The 12,551-nt window shown below is 38.9% G+C and overlaps 2 protein-coding genes across 3 annotated transcripts in view; both read right to left on the bottom strand.

Annotated features, from left to right (window-relative positions):
* The window catches only part of Tok (tolloid-like protein 1 tolkin), a 105,699-nt gene that overhangs the window by 54,445 nt on the left and 38,703 nt on the right, over positions 1-12,551 (bottom strand). The window lies entirely within an intron of this gene.
* On the bottom strand, positions 4,714-11,493 carry LOC143144306 (uncharacterized). Its single transcript, XM_076306591.1, has 2 exons — positions 6,051-11,493; positions 4,714-5,109 (listed from the first exon to the last, which is right to left on the bottom strand). The coding sequence occupies exons 1-2, from the start codon at positions 6,328-6,330 to the stop codon at positions 4,847-4,849; spliced, it is 543 nt and encodes a 180-aa protein (XP_076162706.1). The 5' UTR covers positions 6,331-11,493; the 3' UTR covers positions 4,714-4,846.

Below are 12,551 nucleotides of genomic sequence, written 5' to 3'. Positions count from 1 at the left end.
GAATTCTTACATAAACATTTCTAAGTGCAATATTAGACTTGCACCGATCCTCAAACTAAATCCTACTAACTTACCACAATTGTAAAAGTCAATTGGCAAACAACGACAAGACCTCAATGAATTACCATGAATTTTCACGTAAACATCTCAAAGTGCAATATTAGCCTTGCACCGATCCTCGAACTAAATCCTACTAACTCACCACAATTGTAAAAGTCAATTGGCAAGCAACGACAAGACCTCGATAAATTAGCAGAAAGTTTCGCGTACGGTGACACCGAACGGGCACGCGGTGGCGCATTCAGACGTCCGTGTCGGTTAATTAATTAGGTGAGCGCACGCGTAGGACAGTGGGTCCGTTGAACGGGGTCGAAATCGGCGGATTCACGGCGATATACTCGTAAATACGTCCTCCTGACAACGAGTATTAGGAACGCGCGTATTAGTCAACGGACCGTGGACGCGTTTACTTCCCCCCTATGTGTCCGTGATTCGTTAATTTATGGTGTAACCGAGCGATCGTTCGCCGATTCTGCGAACGTGGCGGCCATTTTCCTCACACCCGATTCGTAAAGTGCTCCTCTTCCCTCCAACACGAGTTCGTATTTACGCGCGCGATATTTTAATTATCGTCGCGCGACGCGGGAAAATATAACGACGTTCACCTTGTTATTATTATGTTTGTCCCCCCCACCCTCTCCGCGACACAGAGTTTCGGAACTCTTCCCGAGGTAACATTTAATATTTAAATGAAATTTCTTCGCGGTTCTGGCTCCACGAGAAGTTTGTATTAGATTCCGCGAGTAAGACTTCGCGGTGTTTATCTTCGCGCGCTCATTGTCGGAGTTTCTCCTTAATTTCGCCATCAGATTTACAGGCAACTTTTCTCACCGTGTTCGCGGGACTCGCAGCAATTTGCGGCGTTTTATTATACGCGCGAATAATATTTCTTCCGGCGACGCGACGCGACGCGACGCGCCGGTGGTAAATTAATACTCGCGCCATTCTCGATGCTATAACTGTGAACTAGAAATTTACGATTCACGGTGCACTGTACGGGATTTATCGGATGTATCGATCGGTTTCGTTGTCCCCAATGACACTCTGAGCATGTACTGATATTTTCAGAGTAGCCACGGATTCTCGAAATTTTACAAATGTTTTTAAATAACGTGACAACGATCTAACGGAGTATCGGATGTGGGAATGTTTCTGAATGAATTTTCAACTGTACGAAAGTCGTGGTGTAATTATAAAATTATGCTATCGTTAAGTAGGAATTAAAAGGAAAGAAAGTTACTCGATATGATAAATTTCTTTTGGTAATTTTCTTTCACGAACGATCCAAGAAATTGTAAAATAAGACGGAAAACTAGTCTACCGAATGAAATAAATTTAAACGATTCAAAGTTTCAGCTAGTCGAAGTAGGAAAATTTTTGAAGTTAATTTCCTTCCCTTAACGATCCGAGGAATTATAAAGTAATAAAGTAAAAAGATCGTAAGGACATCTTCATTGAGTAAAAATTGAAAGGACATGAAGTTTTCGATCGCTCGAATTGGGAAAATTTCTCTCGTCAATTTTCTTCCCCTAACGATTAAACAATGATAGGACAAGATCATCGTAAAAAGTCTTCTGTTAAATATAAATTAAAAGACTCAAAGTTTCGACTGTTTGAATTAAGTGAATTTCTCGCGTCGATTTTCTTCTCTTAATGATCTAAAAAATGCTTAGACAAAACCATCGTGAGAATTCCTCTGTTAAATATAAATTAAAAAATTCAAAGATATCAACTGTTCGAATTAAGTGAATCTCTCTTGACGATTTTCTTCCCTTAATGATCTAAAAAATAAGACAAGACCATCGTGAGAATTCCTCTCTTAAATATAAATTAAAAAATTCAAAGATATCAACTGTTCGAATTAAGTGAATCTCTCTTGACGATTTTCTTCCCTTAATGATCTAAAAAATAAGACAAGACCATCGTGAGAATTCCTCTCTTAAATATAAATTAAAAGACTCAAAGTTTCAACTGTTGGAATTAAGTGAATTTCTCTCGTCGATTTTCTTGTCTTAACGATCTAAAAAATGATAAAACAAGACCATCGTGTGAACTCCTCTGTTAAATATAAATTAAAAGACTCAAAGTTTCAACTGTTGGAATTAAGTGAATTTCTCTCGTCGATTTTCTTCCCTTAACGATCTAAAAAATGATAAAACAAGACCATCGTGTGAACTCCTCTGTTAAATATAAATTAAAAGACTCAAAGTTTCAACTGTTCGAATTAAGTGAATCTCTCTCGTCGATTTTCTTCCCTTAACGATCTAAAAAATGCTAAGACAAAACCATCGTGAGAACTCTGTTAAATTGAAAGACTCAAAGATACCAATTGTTCGAATTAAACTTAACTCTTTCTCGTCGATTTCCTTTCGTCAACGATCGAAGAAATAAATTCAGTTTTCCATTACGTCGCGCCCAGATCAGATATACAGAAACGCCTCTATGAATTTTGTCATAGAATGCGCGAGCGCGCGCGCGCGCGCACGCGATGGCAGTCATTTACAAACCGCATAATGCCAAACCCCTATTCGCTCCGAATCGGTGATTTCGTGCCATTCAGACCGTAGATTCGCCGGAATATTCGATGCCTAGCTAAAATCGCATCGATTCTAGACCTCGCTTTAATGAACTGAAACGATTAACTCCACTTACCACAGGCAATTCTCAGTCAACACGATCGTAATTTTCACCTTCTCCCTTCAACTAATCTCCACTAATTTCTATAAAAGCGCATCCCGTGCTAATCAGCGTGAAAATTTACCGACGAGCGTATAATATCGCGGAGGAAGTTTCCTTCCTGGATGAATGGATCCGGTTCTGTCCCCGTACTCTCGTTTTAATATATCACACTAAACGAATCGTCTTCTAGACACCTACGTTTAGGCTGTAAACACAGACTATTGGGAAGACAAGTTTCAAGAATTGCCATTTATGAGAATCGGTATCAAAGTCTTACCGAACAGCGAAAATATCGAATGTTTTCCCGATCGATGAGACACTTTTACGTATTCGTCTATTATTATAACAAATATTGCGACGAATCGTCTTCTAGACACCTACGTTTAGGCTGTAAACACTGAGTGTTGAAAAGACAAGTTTCAAGAATTGCCATTTATGAGAATCGGTATCAAAGTCTTACCGAACAGCGAAAATATCGAATGTTTTCCCGATCGATGAGACACTTCTACGTATTCGTCTATTATTATAACAAATATTGCGACACGTACTCGCTTCGTTTCGAAATATGTTCAGAGATATTTTTTTCATGGAATTACGATCACTCATCGCGCTGATACATCAAAACGGTATTCTATCGATTTTGCGACGATTAGTTATTCGATACTTGTTTCATTAACCGAATTAAAATGTTTCGTAAATTTCGGAGTTTATTAAAATTTTCTAGTTACTGGGATTTTCACGAATTTCGGAGATCTTCGATGCTCTCTGTAACTAAACTCGAGATCGACAACTCGGTGTGGAAACTTCTTAAAATCACTCGGGGACTTCAACTGCACCGATCAACAGTTTTACAAACTCGCGCTCTGCATCCTCTGCAAATTAACCGGCGCCTACTTGAAAATTTCCTTACATATTAGCTATCACCGATCTCTCGTCTTTCGCCAATAGCTACTTCTCTCATCCTCTTCAAGAAATGCTGTCGCAAATAAAGTTACCTTGCTCCACGGTACACGAATGTGGAACAAATACGAGAGACGATTCCTCGTCGATACGTAAGAGCAAATAAATATTTCTTCGATAATTCAACCGTTCGGTCGATTGTGTTAGGAGAAAATTGAAAATTGTTTCAAGAGGATTATTCGCGGAACTATGTTAATTCGAGAATTTTTTTAAGTAGACACATTACTCGCTACTATCTGTTCCACGGTTAATACGAGCAAATTAATTTAACGATAAATGTATAGCGAATAATTTTTAGTACAATTGTCCGTATCATCGGAGAAGAAAATTGAAAATTGTTCCATGAACATTTTCGCAATTAATCGTGAATTTTCAGTCATCCGTATTACCGGAGGAGGAAACTGAAAATTGTTCCAAGGAAATGTTTGCAATTAATTACAAATCTTCAGTCATCCGTGTTACCGCAGGAGATAACTGAGAATTATTCCAAGAAGATTTTCGCAATTAATCGCAAATTTTCAGTCACCTGTATTACTAAAGAAGAAAGCTAAAAATTATTCCAAGAAAATTTTTGCAATTGCAAATTTTCAGTCACCTGTATCACTAGAGAAGAAAGCTAAAAATTATTCCAAGAAAATTTTCTCAATTAATCGCAAATTTTGTCACCTGTATCACTAGAGAAGAAAGCTAAAAATTATTCCAAGAAAATTTTCTCAATTAATCGCAAATTTTTTCACCTGCATCACTAGAGAAGAAAGCTAAAAATTATTCCAAGAAAATTTTCTCAATTAATCGCAAATTTTTTCACCTGCATCACTAGAGAAGAAAGCTAAAAATTATTCCAAGAAAATTTTCGCAATTAATCGCAAATTTTTTCACCTGTATCACTAGAGAAGAAAACTAAAAATTATTCCAAGAAAATTTTCTCAATTAATCGCAAATTTTTTCACCTGCATCACTAGAGAAGAAAGTTAAAAATTATCCCAAGAAAATTTTCTCAATTAATCGCGAATTTAAATCGACTGGAGATAATTCGACTCCAATTTAAAAAAAAATTACCGCGATAATTACGCGCAGCAAAGACAAAAACTCGGAATATTGATCGCGAAGACAATTCGTACGGGTTCCATCGTGCGAATCGCTCTTATTATTCAACAGTCACCGCACGCATCAGCGGGCTATCGCGCGCGACAAACAAAACCCCTTTAAAGGGGTAGACGGTACACAGGAAGTGAAAGAGGGAAACAGAAAGAGCGGTTCTTCGTTCGAAAAGAGGGCTGCCCGTTACGGATGATTCTTTCGAGGCTCTTATCGCGGACAGCTGCAATTCACTCGATGATACCGAAAGATTATCGTCGGTTCCCATTTCCTCGATGAAAGTTCCTGGGACAGCAAGATTGCGCCCGTTATCTATAAAGAGATTTTCGTTCTACCATTAACTGCTGACTGCCCCGTACAAAAGAGGGACACGATTTTATTAATTTTTCTCTCTCGCGGGCGTGCCGCGAATTTGCAATTTGCGAAATGGAAAGAAAACAGGCTTTATTCGTTCTCGAGGTTGGAATATTTTTCTCAGCCGGGGGAGTATAGAACGTTATTTAAATTTCAACTTGCTCCACGAATCCAAGTTCCGATGGATCGGTGCTATCTAATTGTGTATCCTTGTTTATGCAAGAGAAATGATTTCTTTTAACGGAGATTGAATGTTGCGTATATATTATACAATATTACGTTAATCTGTTTCTTCGACGATATCACGATTGAATTTCGTAGGTAATTATATCCATGAAAAGTATTCGCACTACGTTATTGGAAAATATTTTCAAAATGTTCGAGTTAAGTTATCGGAGAAATATTTTCAAAATGTTCGATATACGTTATTGGAAAAATATTTGCAAGTGTTCAATCTACGTTATTGGAAAATATTTTTAAAATGTTCGATCTATGTTATTGGAAAAATATTTTCAAAATATTCGAACTAAGTTATTGGAAAAATATTTAAAAAACATTCGATCCACGTTATTGGAAAAATATTTTCAAAATATTCGAGCTAAGTTATTGGAAAAATATTTTCAAAACATTCGATCTGTGTAATTGGAAAACAATTTAAAAAACATTCGATCTATGTAATTGGAAAAATATTTAAAAAAACATTCGATCCACGTTATTGGAAAAATATTTGTAAAATATTCGAGCTAAGTTATTGGAAAAATATTTTCAAAACATTCGATCCACGTTATGGAAAAATATTTCCAAAGTGTTCGAGTAACGTTATTGCAAACAAATTTGGTAAATAATTCGACCAACTTCGATCGTTCGGTAAACTTATCAAAGATTCTCAACACACTGACCTCCAAAAATATCCCACCGACCACAAAAAGCAACATTTCCATCGCTTTCGTTGTTCCCTATCGTCCTTCTAAGATGCACTCCGCGCTGAAAGCATAATCCCTTCCAATTACACGTCGTGATTAATGCTGAAACGTGTAAGGAGGTTAAATAACATTGAAACTGCGATCGGTGCAACCACAGGATCGTGGCTGACAGCCAAACGGAAGGTCGAAAGTGGTCCAATCTCCGAATCGATCTCAGAAGCCTCCTCTTCCATTTCCAGGACATTTGCAAGAGCATCGACGTTATGGGAGCGAGAGAGGGACAAACGGAGGAACACTTTGCCGAGCCGGGCAGACAAGAGCTACTTCCGGTTAGCTGGATAGAACGTCCGGGGTTTCCTATTGAAGAGCTTTCGATAGTTCGTCGAGCAATCGTATCTTCGATTCAATCTCCGATAAATTTTGTCCCTAGGATCTCCCTTTATAATCCTTAGTGTCCTTTTCCATCGTGGCTCTGATACGGGACCGTGCAAGCGTAAAACTATCGTTTACGACATACGTGTTTCGTGTACGCGTGAACTCGCACGAAATTCGCGTTCAACGGAAATTCCACTTTTACGAGGAACGTGTACGGTACGGTATATAGCTCGGGCGCTACGAGCGTTAAAGCATCAAAGTGGAGATACTTTAAAGTCGTGAATACTTAATCCGTAGGATTTTATTTTATTCGTTTCTTTTTTCTTTTTTTTTCCGTTTCGAATCTCGATCGAACGTGAAATTTTTAAATCGCGGCTTCGATACACCGTTTCTATCTGTGTAATCGGAATGTGTTTCGTTTGTACATCTTGTTCAATTCTCTTAGAAATTGTTGTGTATATTTACACCACTGTTTGGGAATTTTTACCGGTGGTTGAAAGACGATCGAACGAAATCGTAGAACAGTCGTCTTTCGTTTAAACGTCTTCGAGCAATCGTGTAAAAAAAAAATACAAAGAGAGAAGTTGTCCTCGCGCAAATCCACGGTTAAACCACGAGGAAACACGCCACGCTTATAACCTACCCTACCTTCTAGCGAAACATTCACTTTTGTCTCTCTAATTCCCTTTGTCTGGTTCTCTGCCAGCATAAAACAACAAGATGAATATTTGCCACATAAATCGCAGCCCGAGTTTTACTACTGTTTTATAGAGAAGTCCCAGCAGCTTCGCCGAAACAGATTTAAAATGCGTTTCGCTTTATGCACGAAACGGTACCGTGACGTTTCACTTGTAAAATAATCATTGATTCCGAGCGATACTTTTCCCTGTTTAAATAATGTAAGTGTTCGTAAAACAGTGATTTTTGTCCCTATTCAATTATTTAGATACTCACCTCTAATAGAAAATTTACAAACACTCGGACCCTTGTGTAAATATTTTTAGATAAACGTTCTACCTGTATTAGATCATTCGGGTACTCGCTCGCATCTACTACAACATTTACAAACATTCTACGAACTCTTAATACTTGTAACATTTCTTACATGTAAATATTCCTAAATAGGCATTTTATCTAGATTAGATCATTCAGGTACTTGCTCACATCTAGTACAAAATTTACAAACATTCTACGGACCCTTAATACTCGTAACATTTTTTACATGTACAAATTCCTAAATAAACATAGCACCTATATTAGATCATTCAGGTACTCACTCATAACATTAAAATAATACTCATAACATTTTTCACGTGTAAACATTTCTAAATAGACATTTCACCTATATTAGATCATTTAAGTACTCACTCGTAACATTAAAATAACACTCATAACATTTTTCACGTGTAAACATTTCTAAATAGACATTTCACCTATATTAGATCACTTAAGTACTCACTCGTAACATTAAAATAACACTCATAACATTTTTCACGTGTAAACATTCCTAAATAGACATCTCACCCATATTAGATCATTCAAGCACTCGTAACATTGAAACAACACTCTCAACAATTTTTCACGTGTACACATTCCTAAATAGATATTCCACTAACATCGAATAAATACAGTTACTCGCTCACACCCAATGGAAAATTTACAAACGCTCAACGTACGCTCAATACCCCGAGAAGTAAGATCTTGGTAAAGAACGGTTGCACATCCCCAAAATTGGTCCCCGGTTCGCGTTTCTCGTTGGCTCCGCGCGAAACTGGACTCCCGCGGAGCCACCCGTAGGGAAGCGTACTTCCGGTTTTCGGTCACACCGGAACCGCGTTAACCCCGTATTCACTTTGGCTCGTGACAGGAAGTAACGCGCGGCACGCTTAGAAAGATTTTCTTTTCTTTTCTTTTTTTCTTTTTTTTTTCCCGCTCGTGGCGCGTTACTTACACGAGGATAACTCGACACGGCCGCGTGTACGACAGATGTAGAAGCCCGGTGTGCGTGTGTCGTATCGATTCGAATGGAGAAGCCTCTCGCATCGCAGAGAACCTCTATCGCGTCGGATTAAACGCTTGCGTACGCTACTGACGTCAACTTTACGTCCCTTTTCTCTCTGTTCGTTTCGCGACTACGGCGAGCAATCCAACGGAGCTTGTCGATACGTTTCGAGCCGCTCCTGTTTCACCGTGTGTTTCCCGTCGCCTCTTTCTTTCGCGTTCTCGTCCCTCGAAATCGATGAAATTCGCGAATCGACCACTCGGTCCCGTATTCGGATGAAAACGAGTGGCGTCCGAAATATAACCGACGAAACACTCGCGAAACGTTTCCTTCGCGCTTCGAGGACCATTTTTCGCCCCAAGAACACCTCGGGGATTAGGCACGGGTTAATTCGGGGTTGAGTCTACCCAACTGCTGGCATTTCAACTGCTCGAATTTTATCAACTTTTTAACGAGCATTGACAAAGTATTCTTTGACACCGTCGTGACATTCGACATTCTTTGACATCGAATGCTGGAACGTTTGAAAACATTCACAGAAAGTCACTGTCGATATACTAGGTTGTTCAATAAGTTTTCTCGTTCGATAAATATTAAAGGTAAATTTCTTATCGGTATTCTCGGTATTTTGTGTACTACTCGCACATTTTGTATTTTTATTGCAATGTGAAAATCTCGTAATATCACCTGATATTTTCTCGTAATATTAACTGAGTTTTAGGGGATATTTTTCTACTGGTAATTTTGTTTTAGATGGAGAAGAGACCTACAAAGGTCAAATTTGTCTACAAATGTTTCTTACTATATTATTCGACGTTCGATATTCTCTGTTTAAAATATCTCTTAAAACAATGATCATTCGACGTAGATGAAAGGATACTTTCTCATGGAGAATGACAAACTTTCATCGATCGATGTAGAAAATATAAGATTCTATTTAAAAAAATAATGTCGATCTTTATCGGTTCTTTGCTCCTTCACTTGCAAACAAAAGTAATAAAATCCGAGTGTGTCTCGCTGTAAACCATTTAACTTTAATTTTTCGCTACGGACGATAACAGCTGCGTAAATCAAAAGTGTAATATGGCGCGGGACACCCTGTATATTACACTACGTGTAACCGAATGTATTGCATCGTAGTGTTTTCAGTGTCGTAATGGACCGTACTCGTGTTCCGGTTCTTACGTTTTATTATCTTCGTCGATTGAAAAATATTCGTTGCTATTGAATAGATCGTTGAGCGATTGTTTCGGTTGGGAACGTCGTTCGTTCTAACTTCGTTTATATCTTCGAGGGCTTCGTTCCAAGTTTAACCTGATTCTCCGCGACGAACGATTGCAGTGCAGTTTATATTTTCGTAGCAATAGTTTCCACGTGTCCGAGTGTGTTTGCCAAACCGGTCACGAATAAACAAAAGGAACACCTAGAACTAGGATAAAAAATATTCGATAGCTGGAATACTTTTCTAGAAAGTATATCGAGAAAATGAATTTGTAGATTGCAGCCTGCGAAGTATTAAATATTTTGAAAATAGTTTTCGGTGTTTACGTATATCGAAAAGGCAACATTTGGATCAATTCGAATTTTAGAAATTGTAAAAAATTGTTAAAGTGCACTGTGACCGGGCACGTCCTTTTTATACAGAATCGAAGAACAATCTCGTGAAAAGCATTTGGCAAAATATAACCTCCTATAATAATTCTATTTCAAATATTTGCTCGATAATATTCTCCAAGAGTTAGGTTATCACGTAGTCTAGCCAAGATGTGATTCAAGAAACAATTTTTCACCGAGATCGATTCAATCGCGATCTCCAAATTGAAGAACAATCTCGTGAAAAGCATTTGACAAAATAAAATTTTTCGTAATGGATTTCTCATGGAACGATCCACAGAAGGCTGCGCGCGACAAATGGTTTCTACGATTGCTTTGTGGATAAGAAAAAAAGAAATATTCCGCTGGCAAAGATCATCAGACGTTCCTTTTTACTTCGGTCTTCCTTATTCGCGGCTCGAGTCTCATCCCAGGTGAGAAGTCGACCTAATCCCGGGGGATAAGTTTTCATCACGTCCGGCTAGCTTCTGCGCGGCGGCGCGCTTCCTGACTTTGATTCTGTTGAATGCACGTCTTCCACGTCCGCCCGAAATGACCATCGGGAATTTTCCACTCGAATAGAAAATAGAATTGAAAACGAACGACCGTGAATACCTGATTTCAGCTAACCCCGTGTACCACGGGCCTTCAATTTCGTAAAAGACTTACGCGAGTTACACTTTCCCGCCATTTTTACGTCGAAAACTTTCCTACACAGACATTCGAAAACTGAAATTCCCCGAATATTATCGTTACACGAGCCTAGTTTTCGTTTCTATTCACTTAGGGTGAATAGGATAACGATAACTTTATATTCGACGCAATAATTGCTCGATGTGGGATATTAATGTTAAGAAAAGTACGATAAAATACTAAGAATCTGCGTTCGAAATGTTCGCGAGAGGTTAAGTTACGGGTCCGTTTGGACCCACGCGCGGTCTCTCCCGCGCTTACGAAATTCCAAGAGGACCGTTCGAATCGGTTCGAACGAAACGCGCGTAAATTTTCAAGACGATCGAACGACGCATGGTGTTCGTCAAACGGAATACAATTAAAAGTCGATTGAATCGCGAGCAAGAAACGCGAAAACGCCATCGAGATTGCTCGTCGAAGAAGACGTGCCGCGGATGCATTATTCAACGTCGAGCTCATATTCCGCGAGACACGAAAACAGATTCACGCTGGTACGGGAAAAGTCCTCCCGAATCGCTCTTGCGATCGCTAGGAAACTTCTTCGACAGTTTGCGAAACGTAGCGAGGAATAAATAGCGAGACGTCGGGCCGCCATTTCCTCGCGAGCGGAGCGGAACGAAATCCGTACGAGTTGTCGCACAGCCGTGTCAGAGGTCGAAAGGCTATCACTTTGTAGCGTTCATCGGAAAATAGAGGAAAAGTCGTCTCGACGAACTCCGCTGCCTCGCTGATCGAATCTACGATCAATGACGATCGATCGACGATCGAGGACCGATATTCGGCGTCACGACAACCCGGATACGACGGAGTCGGAGTTATCTAATCGTCGATACCGATCTGTCGAGCATCGACAGAGCACCGTGTTATATGGAAAAGTAATTCCATTGGCGAGCGAGCGAACGGTAATGACTCTATGGTAGCGTTTCATTCGTGGAAAATCGTTTCGATGCATGGTAAGATTTAAGTAACGCGAGCGATTAAATTGTTACTATTTATTAACAACTTTCCGTGACGAAGAAAGTAGTATAACAAAGTGAACTCTATCTATGAACCAATCGAAGCAATTGACGCGTGGAAATTTCTAACGAGTATAGTTTGTTAAAGATACACGAAACAGTAAACCATAACAGACTCTAAGGAAATCGGAATTATCTAATCATCGATACTGATCTACCAGGAATATAAAGAGTAATTTCATTGGCTCGAACTAACGGTAACAATTACACGAGAGTCGACTCTTACAATTTAATTACAAGTTTCAACAACGAAGATAAAAATACGAAAAAGTGAACTCTTATTTATGCATTAAAAATTGGAGCAATCGACGCGTGGAAATTCGATTAACATACTTGTCTTTCCGAGGAATGACTTCCATCTAATCTGGTATTATTTATTACGATAAAGTGTCACGTATTTGAGGAATATTTGGAAATTTATCAGGCCGATATATTATCTAGATCGAGGGGATAGCAACGTTAAAAACTTGTTAACCTAGTAAGTTCTACGAGAATTTGGAATCGTTCGTTTGAATAATTAAAATTACCAATTCGATTAATCCTTCTCGACCGGCAGACGAAAATACTTGGTTGTATATTACCCAATATGAACGTGTGCTTGTACAACCGAATAAAGCACAGACATTTCATATAATATGTACGCGCGTCGAAGTTGCGGCTACCGGCTATTTTTCACCGAAGAAAACGAGTGTTCCCTGTATTGTAGTTTAGGTAATAGCATAGTATAGTGGTCCATCAATCTTCGGAGAAATTTATTGCCAGAATTTTTCACCGTATTGGATACGAAGAATACCGCGA

The sequence above is a fragment of the Ptiloglossa arizonensis genome, chromosome 3 (genome assembly GCF_051014685.1).
Source record: "Ptiloglossa arizonensis isolate GNS036 chromosome 3, iyPtiAriz1_principal, whole genome shotgun sequence".
NCBI classification, from domain to species: Eukaryota; Metazoa; Arthropoda; class Insecta; order Hymenoptera; family Colletidae; genus Ptiloglossa; species Ptiloglossa arizonensis.
Note: the sequence above shows the minus strand (reverse complement) of the source record. Positions and strands in the feature narration are given on the sequence as shown.

Coding starts and splice junctions, on each gene's coding strand:
- LOC143144306 (XM_076306591.1), bottom strand. CDS start 6,330: ATGCTCTTGCAAATGTCCTGGAAATGGAAGAGGAGGCTTCTGAGATCG. Junction 5,110..6,050: donor TCGGTGGGATATTTTTGGAG/GTCAGTGTGTTG, acceptor ATCTCTTTATAG/ATAACGGGCGCAATCTTGCT.